General features: G+C 46.3%; 1 protein-coding gene across 2 annotated transcripts in view; it reads left to right on the top strand.

The window, feature by feature from the left end:
* Positions 1-26,618, top strand: part of ISYNA1 (inositol-3-phosphate synthase 1) — a 162,983-nt gene that overhangs the window by 106,550 nt on the left and 29,815 nt on the right. Inside the window, exons 1-5 of one of the 2 annotated variants that reach the window (XM_040417638.1) lie at positions 18,122-18,266; positions 19,109-19,229; positions 22,229-22,390; positions 22,831-22,960; positions 25,833-26,026. In XM_040417638.1, the coding sequence (XP_040273572.1) occupies positions 19,116-19,229; positions 22,229-22,390; positions 22,831-22,960; positions 25,833-26,026 (600 nt within the window). In that variant the 5' untranslated portion in view covers positions 18,122-18,266; positions 19,109-19,115. Of the gene's footprint in view, positions 1-18,121; positions 18,267-19,108; positions 19,230-22,228; positions 22,391-22,830; positions 22,961-25,832; positions 26,027-26,618 lie in introns of those variants that run through there. The other variant, XM_040417639.1, reaches the window with a different exon arrangement.

The raw sequence follows: 26,618 nt of genomic DNA on the forward strand, positions 1-26,618 counted from the left end.
TGCTGGCCAGACTGTGCGAGCAGCAGTAGGCGATAGTGGAGTTTCAGCTGCAGTCGCTCGGCGGAACAGCACCACTTCACTACCAATGACTGGGCCTCCATGCGAGACCTGTGTTCATTGTTGCGCTGTTTCGAGTACTCCACCAACATGGCCAGTGCCGATAACGCCGTTCTCAGCGTTACTATCCCACTTCTATGCCTCCTTGAAAAAACGCTCCTGGCGATGATGGAAGAGGATGTGGCACAGAAGGAGGAGGAGGAAGAGGGATCATTTTGTAGGGTTTTCGGCCAGTCATTGCCAAGTGGCTCCGAGGGTGGGTTCCTTCACCCACAAACCCAAGGTACACAATTGTCCAGCCAGGGCACAGATGTGGAGGATGAGGAGAAGGAACCATGTTCACAGCAGGGTGGCACCCAGACCAGATCATGGCCATCACTGGTGCGTGGATGGGGGGATACAGAGGACACAGACGATACACCTCCCACAGAGGACAGCTTTTCGTTGCCTCTGGGCAGCCTAGCACACATGAGCGATTACATGCTGCAGTGTCTCCGCAACGACCGCCGAGTTGCCCACATTATAACTTGTGCTGATTACTGGATGGCCACGCTGCTGGATTCCCGTTACAAGAACAACGTACCGTCCTTAATTCCGTCACTGGAGCGTGATCGTAAGATGCGCGAGTACAAGCGCACGCTGGTAGACGCGCTGCTGGTGGCATTTCCACCTGACAGCGGGGGCACAGTGGAAGCACAAGGCAAAGGACGAGGAAGAGGTCGCCAACGCAGCTGGGGCACCGCCAGCACCTCAGAAGGCAGGGTTAGCATGGCCGAAATGTGGAAAAGCTTTGTCAGCACGCCACAACAACCAGCACCATCAGCTGATATGGAACGTCTTAGCAGGAGGCAACATTTCACCAACATGATGGAGCAGTATGTGTGCACACGCCTAAACGTACTGAATGACGGGTCTGCCCCCTTCAACTTCTGGGTCTCCAAATTGGGCCTATGGCCTGAGCTTGCCCTTTACGCCTTGGAGGTGCTGGCCTGCCCTGCAGCCAGTGTATTATCTGAACGTGTGTTTAGCACGGCAGGGGGCGTCATCACAGACAAGCGCAGCCGCCTATCCACAGCCAATGTGGACAAGCTCACGTTCATTAAAATGAACCAGGCATGGATCCCTCAGGACTTGTCCGTACCTTGTGCAGAATAGACATGTATACCGGCACTAAGAAGCCATTGTCATACTGCAGCGCAATTGCTCATGTTTGTATTTTGGATATTTCACACTCATTTGGGGTGTACCTTAATTTTACAAAATTAAATTAAAACCAAAAACCTGTGTTGGCTATCTCGTCCTCCTCCACCGCCGCTACGTCCACCGTCTCCTCAAACTCCTACTCCATATGGAACTCCACTTCATAAATCCATTTTTTTTTTTTGTATGTGTTTTATTTTATATCATTTCACTACTTTGTCATTTACATTTTTGGGCGAAATTCACCAATTTTGGGTGTATAGTACCACTGCTATATCTAGTGGACCGGTAAAAAAAAAAAAAAAAAAAAAAAAAAAAAAAAATGTCAGTTACATTTTATGGTGAAATTAACAAATTTTTGGGTGTATAGTACCACTGCTATACCTAGTAGACAGGTTAAACAAAAAAAAAAATTGTCATTTACTTTTTCGGGTGAAATTAACCAATTTTGGTGTGTATAGTACCACTGCTATACCTAGTGGAACGGTAAAGAAAAATAAAAAAAAATTGTCAGTTACATTTTCTGGCAAAATAAACAAATTGTGGGAATAAAATGTCATAAATTATTCAGTAATTAATGCGCATTAAAGCCCCCATAGCTTAAACACCCTTAATGACCAGGCCACTTTTTACACTTCTGACCTACAGTACTTTCACCGTTTATTGCTCGGTCATGCAACTTACCACCCAAATGAATTTTACCTCCTTTTCTTCTCACTAATAGAGCTTTCATTTGGTGGTATTACATTGCTGCTGACATTTTTACTTTTTTTGTTATTAATCAAAATTTAACGATTTTTTTGCAAAAAAATGACATTTTTCACTTTCAGTTGTAAAATTTTGCAAAAAAAACGACATCCATATATAAATTTTTCTCTAAATTTATTGTTCTACATGTCTGATAAAAAGAAATGTTTGGGTAAAAAAAAAATGGTTTGGGTAAAAGTTATAGCGTTTACAAACTATGGTACAAAAATGTGAATTTCTGCTTTTTGAAGCAGCTCTGACTTTCTGAGCACCTGTCAGGTTTCCTGAGGTTCTACAATGGCCAGACAGTACAAACACCCCACAAATGACCCCATTTCGGAAAGTAGACACCCTAAGGTATTCGCTGATGGGCATAGTGAGTTCATAGAACTTTTTATTTTTTGTCACAAGTTAGTGGAAAATGATGATTTTTTTTTCTTACTAAGTCTCATATTCCACTAACTTGTGACAAAAAATAAAAACTTCTATGAACTCACTATGCCCATCAGCGAATACCTTGGGGTGTCTTCTTTCCAAAATGGGGTCACTTGTGGGGTAGTTATACTGCCCTGGCATTCTAGGGGCCCAAATGTGTGGTAAGTAGTTTGAAATCAAAATCTGTAAAAAATGGCCGGTGAAATCCAAAAGGTGCTCTTTGGAATGTGGGCCCCTTTGCTCACCTAGGCTGCAAAAAAGTGTCACACATCTGGTATCTCCGTACTCAGTAGAAGTTGGGCAATGTGTTTTGGGGTGTCATTTTACATATACCCATGCTGGGTGAGATAAATATCTTGGTCAAATGCCAACTTTGTATAAAAAAAATGGGAAAAGTTGTCTTTTGCCAAGATATTTCTCTCACCCAGCATGGGTATATGTAAAATGACACCCCAAAACACATTGCCCAAATTCTCCTGAGTACGGAGATACCAGATGTGTGACACTTTTTTGCAGCCTAGGTGGGCAAAGGGGCCCACATTCCAAAGAGCACCTTTCGGATTTTACCGGCCATTTTTTACACATTTTGATTTCAAACTACTTACCACACATTTGGGCCCCTAGAATGCCAGGGCAGTATAACTACCCCACAAGTGACCCCATTTTGGAAAGAAGACACCCCAAGGTATTCCGTGAGGGGCATGGCGAGTTCCTAGAATTTTTTATTTTTTGTCACAAGTTAGAGGAAAATTATGATTTTTCTTTTTTTTTTCTTACAAAGTCTCATATTCCACTAACTTGTGACAAAAAATAAAAACTTCCATGAACTCACTATGCCCATCAGCGAATACCTTGGGGTGTCTTCTTTCCAAAATGGGGTCACTTGTGGGGTAGTTATACTGCCCTGGCATTCTAGGGGCCCAAATGTGTGGTAAGTAGTTTGAAATCAAAATCTGTACAAAATGGCCGGTGAAATCCGAAGAGTGCTCTTTGGAATGTGGGCCCCTTTGCCCACCTAGGCTGCAAAAAAGTGTCACACATGTGGTATCTCCGTACTCAGAAGTTGGGCAATGTGTTTTGGGGTGTCATTTTACATATACCCATGCTGGGTGAGAGAAATATCTCGGCAAAAGACAACTTTTCCCATTTTTTTATACAAAGTTGGCATTTGACCAAGATATTTATCTCACCCAGCATGGGTATATGTAAAATGACACCCCAAAACACATTCCCCAACTTCTCCTGAGTACAGCGATACCACATGTGTGACACTTTTTTGCAGCCTAGATGCGCAAAGGTGCCCAAATTCCTTTTAGGGGGGCATTTTTAGACATTTGGATCCCAGACTTCTTCTCACGCTTTAGGGCCCCTAAAAAGCCAGTGCAGTATAAATACCCCACATGTGACCCAGGCATGGCGAGTTCATAGAAAAAAAAAAATTTGGGCACAAGTTAGCGGAAATAGATTTTTTGGGGTTTTTTCTCACAAAGTCTCCCTTTCCGCTAACTTGAGACAAAAATTTCAATCTTTCATGGACTCAATATGCCCCTCAGTGAATACCTTGGGGTGTCTTCTTTCCAAAATGGTGTTATTTGTGGGGTGTTTGTACTGCCCTGGCATTTGAGAGTCTCCGCAATCATTATATGTATGGCCAGCATTAGGAGTTTCTGCTATTCTCCTTATATTGAGCATACGGGTAATGAGATTATTTTTTTCCGTTCAGCCTCTGGGCTGAAAGAAAAAAATGAACGGCACAGATTTCTTCATTCGCATCGATCAATGTGGATGAAAAAATCTCTGGCAAAAAAAAAAAAAGGAGGGGAAAGGCGTCTGCCAGGACATAGGAGCTCCGCCCAACATCCATACCCACTTAGCCCGTATGCCCTGGCAAACCAGATTTATCCATTCACATCAATCGATGTGAATGAATAAATCATTGCCGGGATTATTATTTTTTTTTTATATATACAAAGTGTTTGCCAAAGCATATGAACACCCCGCGCCTCCTCAGATCATATGCCTCGGCAAACGTATCTTTTACTGCAGAGGAGAAATCTCGTCTTGCAGCGCCGCATACACCGACTTGTGTGTAATCTGACAGCAGCGCAATGCTTCTGTCAGAATGCACATTAGTGCTGCAGCTAGTCGATCGGTTGGTCCACCTGGAAGGTAAAAAAACAAAACAAAAAAGAAAAAACCAGGCCGCAACGCAATAAATTTTATTAACTTTATAATAACTTTTGAACAGAACATATAAACTTTTTTTTTACTTTTTGAACTGAAGTAAACTTTTTTGCTTACTGGTGTTTTTTTTTATTTTTTTTTACCTTTTATAGGACAAACCTCTCCTTCCCCATGGGACAATGTGCAAAGCGCAAATCGCCCAAAGATGTGGCGAAGTACATTATGCACTTTATCCCAGGTGAAAGGAGAGGTTTGCAGCAGCTGTGAGTAAAAGGGCCCTAATAGCCCTGTGTGCGTGTCCTGTGAGATGCAAATCCTATGCTAAGTGTACCTGTGTGTGGTACTTCCGGAAACACTCTCCAAAGCATAGGGCAGGGTGGTCAGGACAGAAATAGCGGGTGTCACGCCTTATTCCACTCCTGCTACAGACACGACATCTTTTTCGGGGTGACGGTTGGGTTGAGGTACCAGGAACGACACTGGGGAAATGCCGCTCGTGTAGACGGCTAACTACACTGGTGGATGGGGCCACGGAACCTTCTGGATACAGGAGGTTCTCGATGATCTCTTCCTGAAATTTGAGGAAGGATCCCATTCTCCCAGCCTTACTGTAGAGAACAAAACTATTATATGCAGCCAATTGAATTAAATATACAGACACCTTCTTATACCAGCGTCTGGAAACTAAATACGGAGACAACATCTGGTCATTGAAGTCCACCCCTCCCATGAGCAAATTATAGTCGTGGACACAGAGGGGCTTTTCAATGACACGGGTTGCTCGCTCAATTTGTATTGTCGGGTCTGCGTGAATGGAGGAGAGCATGTAAACGTCACGCTTGTCTCTCCATTTCACCGCGAGCAGTTCTTCGTTACACAAGGCAGCCCTCTCCCCCCTTGCAAGACGGGTGGTAACGAGCCGTTGGGGGAAGCCCACGCGACTAGTTTGCGCGGTGCCACAGCAGCCAATCTGTTCTAGGAACAAATGCCTGAAGAGGGCCACACTTGTGTAGAAATTGTCCACATAAAGATGGTACCCCTTGCCAAATAAGGGTGACACCAAGTCCCAGACTGTCTTCCCACTGCTCCCCAGGTAGTCAGGGCAACCGACCGGCTCCAGGGTCTGATCTTTTCCCTCATAGATCCGAAATTTGTGGGTATAGCCTGTGGCCCTTTCACAGAGCTTATACAATTTGACCCCATACCGGGTGCGCTTGCTTGGGATGTATTGTTTGAAGCCAAGGCGCCCGGTAAAATGTATTAGGGACTCGTCTACGCAGATGTTTTGCTCTGGGGTATACAAATCTGCAAATTTCTGGTTGAAGTGGTCTATGAGGGGCCGAATTTTGTGGAGCCGGTCAAAAGCTGGGTGGCCTCTAGGACGGGAGGTGGTGTTGTCGCTAAAGTGCAGGAAACGCAGGATGGCCTCAAATCGTGCCCTGGACATAGCAGCAGAGAACATGGGCATGTGATAAATCGGGTTCGTGGACCAATATGACCGCAATTCATGCTTTTTGGTTAGACCCATGTTGAGGAGAAGGCCCAGAAAAATTTTAATTTCGGAAACTTGGACTGGTTTCCACCGGAAAGGCTGGGCATAAAAGCTTCCCGGGTTGGCGGATATAAATTGAGTGGCATACCGATTTGTTTCTGCCACGACTAAGTCCAAGAGCTCCGCAGTCAAGAACAGCTCAAAAAATCCCAGGGCCGAACCGATCTGAGCTGTCTCAACCCGAACTCCAGACTGGGCGGTGAAAGGGGGAACTAATGGTGCGGCTGAAGTTGGTGACTGCCAATCAGGATTTGCCAGCACCTCAGGGACTCTAGGGGCTCTACGGGCCTGTCTGTGCGGTGGCTGCGATGGGGTAACTACTGCACATGCCACCGTACCAGCTTCAACTGCCCTTCTGGTGCTGGCCACTTCACCATGTTGTACGGCAGTGCTGGTACTAGGTCCAGGGAGGGCTGCGCTGCTGGTGTATGCCTCACCACGTGATCCGACAGCGCCAGCCCCACTCTGCTGCTCTTGAAGCGGATCCTGCGCAACCTGTGGTCTAGCGACACGGGGCCGGGTACGCCTGGTTCTATCAGGGACCTCCACCTCCTCGTCCAAACTTTGGGTCAGACTGCCACTGTTTTCTACAGGTTCATATTCTGACCCGCTAGATTCGTCAGATGAGGGTTCCCATTCCTCATCCGACTGGGTCAGAATCCTGTAAGCCTCTTCAGAAGAATACCCCCTGTTTGACATTTGGACTACTAAATTTAGGGGTATTCCCTGAGACTACACAAGAAAAAAAGCAAGCCTGTCTTACAAAGGGCATGCTACCGAAGTACCGGAGGCCGCTGCGGTTGATAAAAAATATCAAAACTGATTTTTTTTATCGCCGCAGCGCTTGAAAAGTGATTGTGCAGTGATCAAAAAAATATATATTTTTTGTCACTGCGGCGGGGCGGGTGTGGGTGAACGCACGTGTGGGCGACCGATCAGGCCTGATCGGGCAAACACTGCGTTTTGGGTGGAGGGCGAGCTAAGGTGACACTAATATAATTATAGATCTGACTGTGATCAATTTTGATCACTTACAGATACTATAAAAGTACAAATGCTGATTAGCGATACGCTAATCAGCGAATCAATGACTGCGGTGCGGTGGGCTGGGCGCTAACCGACGCTAAACTACCTAACCAAGGGGCCTAAACTATCCTAAAACCTAACAGTCAATACCAGTGAAAAAAAAAAGCGACAGTTTACACTGATCACTTTTTTCCTTTCACTAGGTGATTGACAGGGGCGATCAAGGGGTTAATTCGGGTGATGGGGGTGATCTGGGGCTAAGGTGAAGTGTTTGGTGCTACTCACTGTGATGTCTGCTCCTCTGCTGGAACCAACCGACGAAAAGGACCAGCAGAGGAGCAGACAAGCCATTTAACACATCATATTTACTAATATGATGTGTTATCTGGCTTTTCATTTGTTTTTTTGAAAATCGCCAGCCTGCCAGCCATGATCATTGGCTGGCAGGCTGATGATGAACTTGTCCTCTAACTTTTGCCGGCCCGCGATGCGCATGCGCGGGCCGGCTTTGAGCGAAATCTCGCGTCTCGCGAGATGACGCATATATGCGTGACTGTGCGCAGGGCTGCCGCCTCCGGAACGCGATCCTGCGTTAGGCGGTCCGGAGGCGGTTAAACTTTGAAAAGTTGTCACACTTTTATGTTTTAATAATTTCTCCCATATTTCAACTCTAATTTTAAATTTGAAAAAATGAATCCTCCCTTGGATGTGGTCTCTCTTTCTCACGCTCCCTCTCCGGCCTGGAACCCTGATTCCCCGCCACCCGTGACCACCATGGTAGGCGCATAAAAGAACATCGAAAGTTGATAGAGCAGATATCAAATTGGATCGTGAACATCACGGGGACGTGCGACATGGTGGGGCAGTAAGTGTGCACACGCCTACACGAACTGACTGACAGGGGGTCAGCCCCTGCAACTTCTGGGTCTCCAAATTGGTCAAATGGCCTGAGCTTGCCCTTTACCCCTTGGAGGTGCTGGCCTGCCCTGCAGCCAGTGTATTGTCTGAACGTGTGTTTAGCATGACTGGAGGGGGTTATCACAGGTTATATTTCCCAATGTTTTGGGGTGTACCCTTATTTTAAAAATAAAATTTAAAACCAAAAACCAGTGTAGGCTACCTCCTCCTCCACCGCCGCTTCCACCTACACCGCCACATCCACCGCCTCCTCAACCTCCTACTCCATATGGACCTGGTCCTCCTAGATCAAGATTATTATTATTATTATTTTTTACGTATTTTATGTTATTTAAAGTCATTTCCCTATCCACATTTGTTTGCAGAGCACTTGCCATGCTCTTAACCACATTTTGATGACATTTGCAGCCCTCTAGCCCTTTCCATGACATTTTTACAGCCATTTTAGTGCTCAAAAGTTCGGGTCCCCATTGACTTCAATGGGGTTTGGGGTCAAGTTCGGGTCCCGAACTCAAACTTTTTTCCGAAGTTCGGCCGAACCCGAACATCCAGGTGTCCGCTCAACTCTAATGGCATACAGATGTCATCCGTTTTTTTGCAGATCCGCAATTTGCGGAACGCAAAACACATACGGTCGTGTGCATGTAGCCTAATCCATTTGTTTCCGCTAACAAAGCAAGGGTTAACAGCCAAACAAAACTCAATATTTATTGCCCTGAGGCCTCTTTCACACGACCGTATGGCTTTTTTTTTGTGTTTTGCGGTCCGTTTTTCACGGATCCGTTGTTCCGTTTTTTTGTTTCCATTGTGTTTCCGTTTCTGTTCCATTTTCCGTATGGCATATACAGGATACAGTAATTACATATAAAAAATTGGGCTGGGCATAAAATTTTCAATAGATGGTTCCGCAAAAACGGAACGGATACGGAAGACATACAAATGCATTTACGTATGTGTTCCATTTTTTCCCGGACACATTGAATTGAAATGGAGCCACGGAACGTGATTTGCGGGCATTAATAGGACATGTTCTATCTTTCAACGGAACAGAAAAACGGAAACGGAATGCATACGGAGTTTTTTGCGGAACCATTGAAATGAATGGTTCCGTATACGGAACGCAAAAAAAGGGCCGTAAACGGAAAAAAAAACGGTCGTGTGAAAGAGGCCTGATTCTGTAGTTTACAGAAACACCCCATATATGGTCGTAAACTGCTGTACGGGCACACCGGCAGGGCGCAGAAGGAAAGGAGAGCCATGTGGCTTTTGGAAGGCAGATTTAACTGGCATAATTGTAAGTTGCCGTGTCCCATTTGAAGATGCACCCCTAGAGTAGAAACTCCAAAAAAGTGACCCCATTTTGGAAACTACGGGATAAGGTGGCAGTTTTGTTGGTACTATTTTAGGGTACATATGATTTTTAGTTGCTCTATATTACACTTTTTGTGAGGTAAGGTAACAAATAGCTGTTTTGGCACAGTTTTTTTTTTATTGTTTTTTACAGTGTTCATCTGACAGATTAGATCATGGGCTATTTTTATAGAGCATGTTGTTACGGTCCCGACAATACCAAATATGACTACTTTTTTGGGTTGTTTGTTTCAGTTTTACATAATAAAGCATTTTTGAAAAAAATGATTTTTTAGTGTCTCCATATTCTGAAAGCCATATATTTTTTTTGGGGCGACTGTCTTATGTAGGGGCTCATTTATTTCGGTATGAGATGATTGGTACTATTTTAGGGTGCATATAACTTTATCGCTTGGTATTACACTTTTTGTGATGTAAGGTGACAAAAAATGGCTTTTTTGACACAGTTTTTATTTTTTTACGGTGTTCACCTGAGGGGTTAGGTCATGTGATATTTTCATACAGCAGGTTGTTACGGATGTCAAAATACCTAATATGTATATTTTTTTTATTTATTTAAGTTTTACACAATAAAAGCATTTTTGAAACAAAATAAATCATAGTTTTTTTTATTTTTTGCCCGTTTGTTTATGTAGGGGCTCATTTTTTGCGGGATGAGATGACGGTTTCATTGGTACTATTTTGGGGGGCATATGCCTTTTTGATCACTTGAAGTTGCACTTTTTGTGATGTAAGGTGTCAAAAAATGATTGCTTTAGTACAGTTTTTATTTAATTTTTTTCTACGGCGTTCAGGTGAGGGGGTAGATCATGTGTTACGGACACAGCAATTCCCAATATGTCTGGTTTTCTCATTTTTTTTGTACAATTGTATGTGTTTTATTTTGGGAAATGTAATATTTTATTTTTTTTACTTGAAACTTTATTTATTTTTTATTATGAAAAACACTTTTTTGTACTTTCTATTTTTGTCCCTCTCTGGGACTTCAACTTCTGGGGTCTGATCCCCTCTGCAATGCATTACAATACAACCTGTATTGTAAAGCATTGGCTGTCAGATTTTATGCTAACAGCCTGCCTGTAAGACCCAGCCTAAGGCCGAGTTCACACGAACGTGTGTGACCCGTGCCTGTGCTGCGGCCCGCAATGCACGATCGCCGGCCGTAGGTCAGCCGCATCGGATCGCGGACCCATTCACTTTAATAAGTCCGCGATCCGCCCGTTTCGCTAAAAGATAGAACATGTCCTATCTTTTTGCGGAACGGAAGTACGGGACGTAACCCCACGGAAGCACTCCGTAGTGCGGCCGTTCTGCGATTACGGACCCATTGAAGTGAATGGGTCCGCATCCGTGATGCGGAATGCACACGGAACTGTGGCCGCAATACGGCCACGGATCACACACGTTCATGTGAACTAGGCCTAAGGGCTGGATTTCACTGGCTTCCGTAGAACACAATCTCCGATGCCTATGGAAGGCATCGGGCTTGCCTTCTCTGCCATCGGGGACCCAAAAGGGAAGCGGAGGGCACCCGTACCCTCCGCAAACCCTCAGCTTTGACCGCGGCATTCAAGGGGTTAATACCGCCGGCGTCTGTGTTTTTACCAATGCCGGTGTATGCAGCAGGGGACCGGCTGTCAGTGACTGCCGGATCCGTGCTGCTGATCAGGCGGGCGCAGCTCTTGCACCCGCCCGATCAGCCCCCCGTACATGTACGGCGCTGGTCCTTAAGTGACGTCCACCAGCGCCGTACATGTAGGGCGGGGGGGTCCTTAAGGGGTTAATGTCAGTGTTAAACTAATATTGACCAGAGAGGCACAGCCTGCTGAGGAACACTCAAGGCAGGCTTGGGGTATACACCCAGTCCCTGCCAGCCTATACACACATCAGCACTCCACGATCTCACTTGCTGGGTGCCAATGGGAGAGAAAGGGAGTACAATCCCTCTGTCACCGCTTACATGTGGCGGGCACCATTGCCCGCAGCATTTAAGGGCTTAAGCAGCTCAGATTGGCACTCCTGCCCATCTGGGCTGTTAGAGCAGGAGCAGTGGTGTAACTAGGAATGAATAGGCCCCAGAGCAAATTTTTGAACAAGCCTTCCCCCTTCCAGTAAATTCTTTGCAACCTTCACTTCGGCAACTAATGGCTCTCTCAGCTGAGGCCCGGCAGCCAATCCATCAGCGAGCCCTGACAATAAAACCTTTTAATCCTCCTCCATGGTGGGCCCCTTCTGAGTTTGGGCCCCAAAGAACCCGCTTCCCCTATAGCTAAGCTCCTGAGCAGGAGCATGGCTCACAGATCACTAGAATGGAGGTCCTGGACAGGGTTGCCAACCTAAAAAAAAAAAAAAATCTGGATCATTTATCCAAAAATCACAGACAGCCAACATTTTTATGAAAAAATTTGAAAATGATAGGAACTATAAAGATTATAAGTAATAAATGTCATTCCAGCATTTACTGAGAGCTTTAATATGCTGAGAATTATAATCAAAGTGAGCTGCTCAAGTACCCTCAGCCTCAAAAAAAATATTACAGACACGCCTACTTTTTTTCATAGACGCTAGAAAAAAATACCCATATTTTTACGCATTGTCTAGGAATTTCTGGAAGGTTGGCAACATTGGTCGTGGAGCTGCAGGTTGGGCATATCGATGATCTGCTGGAAATAGCCAAGCTAAGTCCCATAAAAATTAATGGAGCAGCAGTGTTCATGCCTATTCATTTTAAGGAGCCCATTGGAGGTCCCAGTGGTAGGACCCCCACCAATCTAATAGTTATTCTGGATCCTGCAGATAGGGGATAAAGCATAGACATCATTGTCAGCTGAACCCTCCAGGACTGGCAGCGAATTAGCACCATATCCTGCGGCGGCAGAGTCTAGATGCTGGTTTCATAAAAAAACTATATTTATGTTTCCACAGTTTGTGTCACGTTGCGTGGCACCATAGGCAAATACACGGAAGATAAGGTACGTATCAGGTTCCGACTCAGCACATGCAGTCAGACATCCATTGCCTACGGTGGAGGGGTGCCCCACGCCTCATTCCAAAAAAAAAAAAGAAAGTCTGTCACGACCTCAGACTCACATAAGTCCTGTCACGACCACGGGCATTCAAACTCGTCTGTCACGTCTTCAGACTTGTGATACAATCCTGTCACGACTACAGGCATTCCATAAGAAAGAAAGAAAAAAAAAAAAAAAAACTGTCACGACTACAGGTGTTCGTGTTTCAACGTCTGTCACGTCCACAGACTCAAATAAGTCCTGTCACGACCACGGGCATTCAAACTCGTCTGTCACGTCTTCAGACTTGCGATACAATCCTGTCACGACTACAGGCATTCCATAAGAAAGAAAGAAAAAAAAAAAAAAAAACTGTCACGACTACAGGTGTTCGTGTTTCAACGTCTGTCACGTCCACAGACTCAAATAAGTCCTGTCACGACCACGGGCATTCAAACTCGTCTGTCACGTCTTCAGACGTGCGATAGAATCCTGTCACGACTACAGGCATTCGATGAGAAAAAAAAAAAAAAACCCTGTCACGACTACAGGCATTCGATAAAGTTAAAAAACAAACAAAAAAAAAACCCTGTCATGACTACAGGCATTCGATAAAGTTAAATAAAAATAAACTGTCACGACTACAGGTGTTCGTGTTTCAACGTCTGTCACGTCCACAGACTCACAATAAAGTCCTGTCACGACCACAGGCAGTTTTGGCATACACATCTTGCACGTCCACGGGCCGGGTAAAAGTCCTGTCACGCCTACAGGCACACCACCGCTCATCCACACATCAGCACAAAGTCCTGTCACGACCACAGACACACGTACCGGGACGTCCTCTCAGTCATGGTCACACCACAGGTGCCGCATGGTCTAATCTGTCACGACACCTGACACAGGCCAGGGAGGCCACTGGGCGCTATCACGCAGGTGGCGGTGGCACGCTTGTCCGCCACGGCACCCGCAGGGCGGACAGGACCCCTTAGTGGCCAGGCACACGGGCACAAGGTCACAGTTCGCAGCTCTTGGAAAAAGGGGGGTACTAATGGCTCTCAATTAATGACCAGTAGGAAGATGTCGCAAGAATTCACACCTGGAGGCTCTTCCGCGTCGCGGGATAGCGGGGACACCAAGTCGGAGCGAAGCGTGGGACCCTCATTACGTTCCTGGACCATCCTGAAGTTGTCCGCCGAGCTGCGCCGAAGGGGCATCCCGTTTCCAGCATCTGCAAGGAAAGCCGAGTTGTATCGTCTTCTGATGTCAGATGTACCACCTGTGAGCCAGGATGAGGTATCCATGGGAACCATTCAGACGTCACTCACCCAACTACACGCCGTGATCAACAGTATGGCGTCATCCATGTCAGACCTACAGGCCAGAATGGAATCAGTGGAAGCCAGGTCTGCGGCGGCAGCATTAGCGACACCAACACCTGCGGAACGTCCATCCGGTACTTCGGGTGGGTCATCCCAGTTTCCCTCAATCGCCCCGTCCCATTTCATTCCGGCCAATATCAGGCAGGATATATTGGAGGGCAAAGACGTCAACCTGGCGTCCCTGCTTATTTCGACACATGAGGCCCCGGACAATAGAACCATTGCTTGTGGGGAGGTCTCGGTAATCCTGAAGTCTAAGGACGCTAGGCTTAACAGGAAATTGAACGTCATGGAATTTGTTCTAGCATTCAGCTTATACCGGGATGTGATTTGCACAGCCAACCCGCATAGGAGGGCCGAGCTAGATTTGTACATGTACAAGGTGGTGGAATTAGGTTACAAATATGGCGGCACAGCATTTTTCGACTATCACAGGTCATTCTCAGCCAAAGCAGCAGCTGCCCTGATACAGTGCCAGCACGTGCTGGATTGGTCTAACATAGACACGGAATTGTTCTGCCGCCATTTTGCAGGGCTTAAAGCCCCGACGTGCGCGGTCTGCAACTTGTACTCCCACACTACGGGTTGGTGTGCTAATACGGGACACATAGCAGATCCAGCGCTACCTTATTCAGCCCCAGGTCCTTCAAACACCAAGCCAGCATCCGGGGTGGATAAGTTAGGTCGTCCCATTAAATACCTTGGCAGAAGCCAGATTTGCAACAACTATAATTACGCCATTTGTCACTACAATCAGTGCAGGTTGCTACACCTGTGTGCGATCTGTTTTAGGGCCCATCCACGCGCAGCATGCCCTCAAAGGAATCAAGGCCCGGCGTGACTAAGCGTGGTCAACGTGGGTCTGCTGGCGTTATTCTTGGCTGAGCATCCACACCCGGCCTGGGTCCAGTTCGTCATCCACGGCTTGACACACGGTTTCCATACAGGGCTTCTCGCCCTCCCGCAAACCACATTCGAATGTGACAATTTGCAGTCTGCAGCCAGAGACCCAGAGGCGGTAACTCAGTTGATCCACACTGAGCTAGACCGGGGGTACTTGATAGGGCCGTTTAACCAACCTCCCTTCGCATGCTGGAGGATCAATCCAGTAGGCATCGTGACCGGCAAGTTTAATAATAAAAAACGCCTAATCTATGATTTGTCCCCACATTCTTTACACATACCAAGCTTGAACTCATTGATTCCATCCAAGGAATTCTCCATGAGATACGCATCAATAGACAAAGCAATACAGGTCATAATCAAATTAGGAAAAGGCACCTGGCTGTCAAAAGCAGACATCACCGATGCCTTCAAGTTACTACCCATCCATCCTGAGTTATGGCAGTGGCATGGCATGAAATGGCAGGGTGCTTATTATTTCTCCAGTAAACTGACCTTCGGGTCAAAGTCCAGCCCCTGGTTGTTCAACCAGCTGGCCAGCGCGCTGCATTGGGTATTGACCAACACCTTCAGGGCAAACCATGTCATCCACTACCTGGATGACTTTCTCCTGATAGAATCCCCAGATAAAGTACCTCAATATCTACAAATCCTGCGCACGGCTTTTTCAGACCTAAAAATTCCGTTGGCCCCACACAAGGTGGAGGGACCTAGCACAGAGATCACCTTTCTAGGCATCTGCTTGAACACAGTGGACATGAAGGCCAGTCTTCCTCAGGATAAGCTGGCCAGAATCAAGACTGTGGTTCACAGACTAGCGCAAGTGAGGGTAACTACCAGGGCAGATCTTCAGTCACTCCTTGGCATGTTGAATTTTGCCATGCGCATCATGCCGCAGGGCAGGTCCTTCATTTCAAGGCTCCTGGCACTCCTCCCGCAAGCACCCTGTCAGGACAGCCCAGTCCAGCTGGACCAGGACGCCATCGCTGACTTACTGATGTGGGACAACTTCCTCTCCCAATGGAATGGGGTTTCCCTGTTCATCCCGGTGGCATCCAGTAATTCCCCAGTGGTCCACACAGACGCCTCGCCCACTGCCGGCTTTGCAGCCATACATGGCACTCACTGGTTCGCTCAATCATGGCCGGTAGATGTCACCAGCATAACAGGGGTTTCAAGGAGTTCCTCACTCTTCGAAATTTATCCCATAGTAGCAGCAGCAGCAGTCACGTGGGGGGCACAGTGGAGTAACCAGACAGTCCTGTTTCTGACCGACAATGAGGCTCTCGCTGATATTCTAATGAAGGGCAGGTCAGCCTCCAGGCACATCATGGCGTTCGTGCGAAAGCTTGTGTGGCTGGCTCTGCAAAACAATTTCAATTGCACACACATTAGTGGCCAACAAAACATTGCAGCCGATGCTCTATCTCAGTTTAACTTTCCCCTCTTCTTTCAGGTCTTTCCAGAGGCAGATCTCTCCCAAACACCAACCCGGCCTCATGGCCAGCTATTGTTGGAGTAGCACCATTTCTCGAGATGGCTAAGAACCTCATGTCCGATTCTCTGTCTAACAATACACGAAAGGCGTACAGGACGGCCTGGCGGTTGTTCAACAGGTTTAAATTCTCATACCCTCCGGCCGGGGAAGGTCCTATCACTTACCTGCTTGCGTTTACAGCTTTTTGCCACTCACAGCTGAATCTATCCTATAGCACCATTAAGCTGTACCTCGCGGGCATACAGCATTATTGGTATGTACAGTTCCCGGATCAACCATCACTGTTCACGGCCCATCCGATCAAATCCTTGTTGAGGGGCATCCAGAAACAGTCCATCAAAAGAAGACCCACCAGGCAACCTTTTATCGGCAACATGGTTAGGACAGTTTTTGACGCACTGGCCAATGACCCCTTCGGCCAATATATCAGCTCACTCGTCAGGGCGGCATTGTATCTGGCTTTCTACGGGTTCCTCAGGCCAGGTGAGTTCACTTGTGCAAAATCATCTAACAAATTCTTGCGGAGGAACCAACTGCTTTGGGACGGTACGTACGCACCTCATCCTCAGCTTGGACTCCAGCAAGACGGGCCGAACTGGGCAATCCGTGCAGGTCAGGTACTTCGTTACCAACAATAATTGGTGCCCAGTGACGATCCTACGCGAGTGGTTGCAGTATACCGGGAACATGTCCACGGAATCCCCCCTGTTCCAATTGGATGAGTTTCCCTTGAACATTCAGACTTTCCTCAGATACGTTCGCCTACTAGTCTCCTCGTCAGGGGTTAACCCGTTAGCTATCACAGGGCATTCGTTTCGCATAGGTGCCGCCTCCGCAGCCTCCAAAAATAATGTACCTGCACATGTCATTCAGAAATTGGGCAGGTGGAAATCCACATGCTCCGCTCGTTATGTTCCTGATCCTCAACAGGAAATGTCACTTGCATTTAATCATTTGTTGTTGTAATTTCACTTAGAATACACAGATTTAAACCTTCCCTGCATCCGTCTGGTTTTTGGCCCTTTCAGGCTACCCTCAATACAGCAGTTCCGGCATAACACTACTGCTTCAGGTAGGTACAGGTACGTAGTTCTCATTCAGCCGATCCTGGCACAAGTGTTAAGCAATGATGTCATTGCTGGGTTTGTGCTAGGGGAGGTGGAGCCACACAGGGTTAAAAGGCAGCAGATGGTACCTGCTGCTGCACGATCGCCGGCACGTCTGCCCACTCAACCCCCCCTTTTCCTCACATAATCCACACTGGGGTAGCCCCCTTCAGGCTACCCTCAATACAGCAGTTCCGGCATAACACTACTGCTTCAGGTAGGTACAGGTACGTAGTTCTCATTCAGCCGATCCTGGCACAAGCACATTTAGACTAAGTTTGCCCCCAAAAATTTGCCACTAAACCATACCTTTTTTTAGCAGAAAAAAAACGAGTGAGCATGGCACATAGAATTTGTTTTTCACAAAAATACACAAGAAATGCCGCAATCACTGCCTGGAAACTGTAGTAAACTATGCTCTATTGTGGCTAAAATGGCAGCTGTGTATTTTATGCAAGGAAAAAAAACTGGCATTACAAAAATTGCAGGTAAAAAAAAAAAGTTGCATGGTAATAATACAGCACTGGGTTTCATGATGTGTAAACAGAGACAATAGTGGTGGCCGACACCACCCTGCCAGCCTATGCCATTACTTCATTGTATCTTCACCCACTTTCCTCCAGGGCTTCACTGAAGCAGCAGAGAACCTTCTAGAAGAGCCGTCCCACCACTGACACAAGGAACAGTGCCCTCCATCTGTCAGTGCGCGGCGCTTCCACGTGCCCCCTCCCTCCGGGTTTGTATAACTGGGTGGCGGGCTGCCAGCTGGGGGTGGCCAGGCAGGAGGAGGGGAAGAGAAAAGCTGATATTAGGCAGCAAGCAGAGGGCGAAGCCAGCATAGCCGGCACCTTCACTTCCTGACAGCCTCTGTACACACTGGTGAGTGCTCAGTCTGCCTTTCCGGGAGTGGCAGCCATAGCGTCTATTATACCTGCAGAATGACTGAGGGCATAGCAAGTCCTCCCTCTAGAAGTGAGGGTGGCATCCCTTCACATGGTGCCTAGAGCCTTCATGTAAGAGACTATATGGTGGGCTGCACATCTCTATTTGCCTCTCGTCTTGGCACAGCATATCTTTCTGATATGCCCTTACTGGATAGACTGACCTGCCGGTTCTGATGCCCAGTAGGCTCATCCTGGCTTCATTTCTGTTACTCTTTTAACATATTGTTATCGGTTCCTAGTTTAACCCTTGAAATGCTTCAGCAGAGTTTCACCATCTGCCCCTTCCCCTTCCTGATTTTCTGGCAGGTTAGATGCCAGACTAACTTGAGCCATGCCCCCTTGTGCCAGGGTCTTCAGGGCTCATTCATGTCACAAAAACATGCATGCCCTGTCAGACTAGAGAAGAATAGGAGTAGTAGTGAGAGCGGGTGTAGTGACAACACGTCGTCATGGAAGGATCTGTCCGATTCATGCACACCGCAGTGGGAAGTATACCACAGATGCAATGCATGGAGAGCCTCCAAGAGAAGAAATCCAGGTGATGGGCACAAGCTGAAGCAGAACGGAAAACCTAGAACATCAGGTGCCCTGCTGGTTTCATATAGCGGCCGTCTTCTTTACGGTGAAATTTCCCTTTACCCATTGGTGTCCTGTAGTTTCCCTTTCATGTGGCACTGGGTGATTTCCTGAGCAGAGGCATTTACGGAGGATGACAATGTGGACCTCTGTCTGGCATGTTTTTTCCACAAAGTCTAATGTAATATATTTTCTCCACAGATTAAAAATGGCAGAGAAATTCAAGATTGAGAGCCCTAACGTGCGATACTTGAAGGATCGTATAGAGGCAGATTACAACTATGATACTACCCAAGTTTATGAAGAAAACGGTGTTACTAAGGTAATGACTGAAATTTCATGTAATGTACACTGACAAAAAAAATAAAACAACACAGTTGTTAAAATCGTATGAAACTCTATGGCACCTTTCACACAAGCAAGTATTCCGTGCGGGTGCAAATGCGTTATGCGAATGCATTGCACTGCCCGGAATCCGGACCCATTCATTTCAATGGGGCTGTGCACATGAGCGTTGGTTTTCACGCATCACTTGTGCGTTGCGTGAAAATCGCAGCATGTTCTATATTCTGCGATTTTCACGCAACGCTGGCCCCATTAGAAGTGAATGGAGCTGTGTCAAAATTGCATCGCGCCCGCAAGCAAGTGTGGATGTGATGCGTTTTCCACGGATGGTTGCTAAGAGATGTTGTTTGTATACATTCAGTTTTTTTTCTCACGCACGTGCAAAACATAACAAAACGCATTGCACCCGTGCGATAAAAACTGAACAACTGAATGCGATCGCAGGCAAAACTGAATGACTTTGCCTGGGAAATCGCACATTTTTTACTGAACGCATTCGCAACGGATCCGGACACGCTCGTCTGCAAGCGGCCTATGGGGGTCATTTATTAAACTGGTGTAAAGTAGAACTGGCTTAGGTGCCCATAGCAACCAATCAGATTCCACCTTTCATTTTGGACAGCTCCTTTGTAAAATGAAAGGAGGAATCTGGTTGCTGTGGCAACTAAGCCAGTTCTACTTTGCACCAGTTTGATAAATGACCCCTATATGTGTGAATGTAATGATGATATACTGTATGTAGGGATTACAATATTGGGGCTTATTCACACAACCGTATGGTCACCGTGCCCGTGTTGCGGATAGCTACTTGGGGACCTATTGACTGGGTTCGCAATCTGCAAAATACACCAAAAGATAGGACATGTCCTCTCTTTTGTAGTGCGGATTCACGGACCCGAAAGCTCACAGAAGAGCTTCCAAGTGCTGAAAACTATGCATTGTATGAGGCCTTCTGCTTCTGCTCTGTACACTGTTCCACAGCAGCCCAAAACAGCTGATCGATGGGGTTCCAGTTGTCAGAGTCCCAGCAATCTGTCCGCATCTGTACCCCGGAGAACCACGCTAATTCTGTCATATTTTATATGAGGCCAGACTAGACCATCTGTATTATAGGTTATGGGAAATGTCCTTTATCTTCTTAGGCTACTTTCACACTGGCGTTTTGGTTTCCGTTTGTGAGACCCGTTAGGATCAGTTTTGCCCTTAATGCATTCTGAATGAATAAGGATCCGTTCAGAATGCCTCAGTTTGGCTCCGTTCCGCCTCCATTCCGCTCTGGAGGCGGACACCAAAATGCTGCTTGATCCGTTCTGACACATAATGTAAGTCAATGGGGACGGATCCGTTTTCACTATATGGCACAATAGAAAACGTATCCGGCCCCTATTGACTTTCAGTGGTGTCAAAGATGGATCCGTGTTGGCTATGTTAAAGATAATACAAACGGATCCTTTCTGAACAGATGAATGCGGTTGTATTATCTGAACGGATGCGTTTGTGCAGATCCATGACGGATCTGCACCAAACGTGATTGTGAAAGTAGCCTTATCTTGATAATTCTTTTAAGGGTACTTTCACACTAGCGTTTTTCTTTTCCGGCATTGAGTTTCGTCACAGGGGCTCAATACCGGAAAAAACTGAGCAATCCGTTCAGGATGCATCAGTTCAGTCCCTCTTATGTTTTTTGGCTGGAGAAAATACAGCAGCATGCTGCAGTTCTCTCTCCGGCCAAAAATCCTGAACACTTGCCGGAATGCCGGATCCGGCATTAATTTCCATTGAAATGTATTAATGCCGGATCCAGTACTAAGTGTTCCGGCAAAACGGATCCGGATTTCCGGTCTGCGCATACGCAGACCTTTAAAAATGCAAACACTCAATAAATACCGGATCCGTTTTTCCGGATGACACCGGAGAGACGGATCCGGTATTTCAATGCATTTGTGAGACGGATCCGGATCCGTCTGACAAATGCCATCCGTTTGCGTCCGGATTGCCGGAATCCTCTGCCGCAAGTGTGAAACTACCCTAACACCAGTATTTTCTTATTAAAATTCATGTATAGAATTCACCATTTATTTGTCTCCTAAAGGTATATTTCCAGGATCAGACATTTTGCTGACTGCCCCATGAACCTGAATGGTGCTTATACAAATCCTGTGCATGTGAACAGAGTTTGATTTGCAGAAATGTCTGCAACAAATGTACCAGCTGTGAGCCTACCTAAGTCTTCATATATGCAGTCTTGAATTTTGCACATGCACATTCTGCAATTTTAAAAGGAGTCTGTCAGCACATTTTACACTACTAAACCACTAAACTGCTGTATCGGCCACATAACTACAAGTGCAACGATAACTATGGAGGAGTTCATAGGCCGGGCTGAAAGAAATGAAGTCAGACCATGCAGTAAAGTGACTTTTTATCAGTAATCCCATTCCCTACCAGTTCAACTTGACTGACAGGTTTAGTCCAGCATCTATGCTACGCATTTTGTAGATGGCACTTGCAGTGGCCTTACTTGCTGTGGATAATGGCCTCAAGGATCTACTGCGCATGAACCATTCTCTGCTGTGGCAATTTCAGTGGCACCTACAGTGACAATAAGAACCAGGAAACGGGAGTTACTACTGATGAAAAAACAGGGCACTTCCCTTGCCTGTCCACACCGGGTAGACACTTGCCAGTATGGCACTAGACTGAATTAAAGTTCATTTTACCAGCCAAACTAGTGTTATAAACTAACACCATAACTAGGTTTGTCCTAGTGGTTTAGTAGCGTGAAATGTGCTCACAGACTCTGATGTTTAAAGGGAAAATGTACTTCTATACAGTCTCATTCTTTCCAAACCTTGCCTACTGTTGACGGGTGGACCGCCTGTCAAGTACACCACTCAGCTGGAGCTTATTTTAATTTCTTCTGCAGGCTACTGTTGTACCTTTCCACATAATGAATATATGCTGTCTTGCCCACAGGTCAAGCCATGTTCCACCAAGTTCACTTTCAGGACAGAAAGAAAGGTACCCAAACTTGGAGTCATGCTAGTTGGCTGGGGTGGAAACAATGGAACCACAGTTACCGCAGCAGTGTTGGCCAACAGAATGGGACTATCATGGATGACCAAGACAGGAAAGAAGGTACGCTGTGACCTATCTATATATTTCATTTTACCCTAGATCTAATCATTTCTCCCAGCCCAGTAGAAAAGGTTTTAGGCATATAATTAAATATACAAACGGAGAATACAAATGTGATCGCACTCTATATCCAGCATTCTGCCCTGCCTCCATGCTGGACGAGACATTGGTGTACATTTATAGTATAATTAAATATACTACAAGTAATACTCCTAAGTTTTAAGAAACGAAAAGAGATCCTTAGAGAATATAATAGACTTTTAGAACCACTGTAAAAGACATTGCTCTGTGGTATCTTGTTTCTTCATCTTTATTGGTGATAAACTTTACACAAGCCTTCCATAATCTTATCTCTGTCTAAGAGGGTTTATCGAGTGCATGGAAATCAGGTGAATGTGTGTCTAGAGGAATAGCTCTCACTTATATAATTCTCGCTTTAGGTGGCCAACTATTACGGTTCCTTGTTCCAGTCTTCAACAGTCTGTCTGGGTTGTGGACCTGGGGGAGATGTATATATTCCTTTTCGGGACCTTCTTCCCACGGTACATCCTAATGATATTATCTTTGATGGTAAGTTGTGGTTTGTCTGCTTTTTCAGATGCAAAAAAGTATTGGTCTTGCTCATGGCAACCAAACAGATTCAAACTTTAATTTTCAAATTTGAAAATGTATGAACTGATCTAATTGGTTGCTTTGGACAACATTGAGGTGTTTCTTTTTTTTTTTTTTACCATAGTATGTTATTATTTTGAGTAAAACTTTGTCGGACACTTATTTATAGAGCATAGAGTTTCTGTTAATTTCTCTTATTTCGTAGAGAGCAGCTAAACTCTGATTATAAAGGGTTATATGATTTGAAGGATTTCTAAATGAAAAGCAGAGAAAATCCTGATTGACAGTCTTCTGTGTATATACTGACACAGGCAGAGCTGGCAGTCCCTGTGTGGGTGGAGTAATCAGCTTTTCACTCAGAAATCTTGCTGCTACTCCATTTCTGTAACTCCTGAGTTAGGCCTCATGCACACGACCTTTTTTTGCGGTCCGCAAAAACGGGTCCCGTTTTTCCGTGATCCGTGACAGTTTTTTCGTCCGTGGGCCTTCCTTGATTTTTGGAGGATCCACGGACATGAAAAAAAAGTCGTTTTGGTGTCCGCCTGGCCGTGCGGAGCCAAACGGATCCATCCTGAATTACAATGCAAGTCAATGGGGTCGGATCAGTTTGACGTTGACACAATATGGTGCAATTTCAAACGGATCCGTCCCCCATTGCCTTTCAATGTAAAGTCAGGAGTTAATATACCATAGGATCGGAGTTTTCTCCAATCCGATGGTATATTTTAACTTGAAGCATCCCCATCACCATGGGAATGCCTCTATGTTAGAATATACCATCGGATTGGAGTTACATCGTGAAACTCAGATCAGACAGTATATTCTAACACAGAGGCGTTCCCATAGTGATGGGGACGCCTCTAGTTAGAATATACTACAAACTGTGTACATGACTGCCCCCTGCAGCCCCTGATCTTTTACAGGGGGCTGTGATCAGCACAATTAACCCTGCAGGTGCCGCACCTGAAGGGGTTAATTGTGCGTATCATAGCCCCCTGTAAGAGATCAGGGGCTGCCAGGCAGCAGGGGGCAGACCCCCCCCTCCCTCCCCAGTTTGAATATCATTGGTGGCCAGTGTGCGCCCCCCCCGCCCCCCCTTTATTGTAATATCATTGGTGGCCAGTGTGCGGCCCCCCCCTCTATTGTAATTTCATTGGTGGCTAGTGTGCAGCCTCCGTCGCCCCCCCCCCCCTCCCTCTATTGTAATTTCATTGGTGGCCAGTGTGCGGCCTCCCCTCCCCCCCCCCCCCCCCCCCTTCCCCGATCATTGGTGGCAGCGGAGATTCCGATCGGAGTCACAGTTTAATCGCTCTGGGTCTCCGATCGGTAACCATGGCAACCAGGACGCTACTGCAGGCCTGGTTGCCATGGTTACTTAGCAATATTACAATATTAGAAGCATCATACTTACCTGCTGCGCTGTCTGTGACCGGCCGGGAGCTCCTCCTACTGGTAAGTGACAGATCATTAAGCAATGCGCCGCACAGACCTGTCACTTACCAGTAGGAGGAGCTCCCGGCCGGTCACAGACATCGCAGCAGGTAAGTATGATGCTTCTAATATTGTAATATTGCTAAGTAACCATGGCAACCAGGCCTGCAGTAGCGTCCTGGTTGCCATGGTTACCGATCGGAGCCCCAAAGCGATTAAACTGGGACTCCGATCGGAATCTCCGCTGCCACCAATGATCGGGGGGGGGGGGGGGGAGGCTGCACACTCGCCACCAATGATATTAATACAATAGAGGGAGGGAGGGGGGGCCGGGGGAGGCCGCACACTGGCCACCAATGATATTACAATAGAGGGGGGGGGGGGGCTGCACTGGCCACCAATGAAATTAAAACTGGGGAGGGAGGGGGGTCTGCCCCCTGCTGCCTGGCAGCCCCTGATCTCTTATAGGGGGCTATGATATGCACAATTAACCCCTCAGGTGCAGCACCTAAGGGGTTAATTGTGCGGATCACAGCCCCCTGTAAGAAATCGGGTGCTGCCAGGCAGCAGGGGGCAGTCATGTACACAGTTCTCAGTATATTCTAACTAGAAGCGTCCCCATCACTATGGGAACACCTCTGTTAGAATATACTGTCGGTTCTGAGTTTTCACAAAGTGAGAACTCAGCTCAGAAAAAGCTTTTATGCAGACGGATCTTCGGCTCCGTCTGTATGAAAGTAACCTACGGCCACGGATCACGGATGCCAATCTTGTGTGCATCCGTGTTCTTTCACGGACCCATCGACTTGAATGGGTCCGTGAACCGTTGTCCGTCAAAAAAATAGGACAGGTCCTATTTTTTTGACGGACAGGAAACACGGATCACGGATGCGACTGCAAAACGGTGCATTTTCCGATTTTTCCACGGACCCATTGAAAGTCAATGGGTCCGCGAAAAAAAACGGAAAACGGCCACGGATGCACACAACGGTCGTGTGCATGAGGCCTTACAGAAACAGTTTAAGCCGCTGTGCTATGCTATTTCCCATTCCCACTTAGCTGCGTCTTTAACATTGGCCACCTTTGGCCTCCACGTTTGATGGGTATTCCAATCTCAGCCCCTTTAATGGAGAGGGCCTGGCACACATGTGGATGCAGCTCCCTCAGCTGGCAGCACATGGACCAGGGATTTCCCATTCTGCAAATAGGTGGGGGTCCTTTGCCACTCTATGTCCTGTTGATAAACCATAAATGTCTTGAAAAGGACTACTCTGGTAATATGCAGGTAATTGTTAAGCTCTACATTTCAGTCAAATGGTGCACAAAGGTGGCCTTCTACTGTAAGAAAAGAGTTTTGTCATCAATATGTAAACTTTTATTTTATTTATAATGTGGTTAGGTTGGGATATTTCATCTTTAAATCTGGCCGATGCTATGAGGAGAGCAGAGGTTCTAGACTGGCAACTCCAGGAGCAACTGAGACCTTACATGGAAAAGATGCAGCCAAGGCCTTCAATTTACTTACCTGACTTTATAGCAGCCAATCAAAGAGAAAGGGCTGACAATGTTATCCATGGCACCAAAGCTGAACAGGTACAGTATGTAAAGAGATCTGCTACTGGCAAACAGTGAATCTGTATGAGGACCTGCGATCACAGTAACCGTTGCTTATCCCCATACAGAGGAGAGGATTGCTTCATGTGAACACAGCTATCGCCTCTGTTCAACGATCAGGGAACTGACATTCAGTTTGATCCCCTTAACTTCCTGTGAATCAGTCCATATAAAAGGACCCCTAGTGATTCATTAGGATCCCTTAAAGGATCTGTCATAGCTGTCCATTATGAACAAAACCCTTTCAAATAATGTGAACAGACCCTTATTTTGTTATTAGTAAGACTGTATGAGTAAGATAAGTAATGTTATGCAGGCTATAAAATGCAAATAGATGAAACAGTTTGTTAATATTCCAAACAATTGATGTTAAGGGCTGTCTAAACCAGACCTTCTAGGGGTTTATAAGATGATAGTTTAAGTTATTGGGTCACGCTTGTTGATTTCAGTGTATACTGTGTAAATCATCTTTAGGAAATTGTAGACCAGCCCCAATGTGATGGTGAGACTTATGCCCCCATAGTTTATGTAGTTTTCGAGGCCCAGGATTCAAGTTGGGATTCCCTATACC

This window comes from Bufo bufo, chromosome 2 (genome assembly GCF_905171765.1).
Source record: "Bufo bufo chromosome 2, aBufBuf1.1, whole genome shotgun sequence".
Lineage (NCBI taxonomy): Eukaryota > Metazoa > Chordata > Amphibia > Anura > Bufonidae > Bufo > Bufo bufo.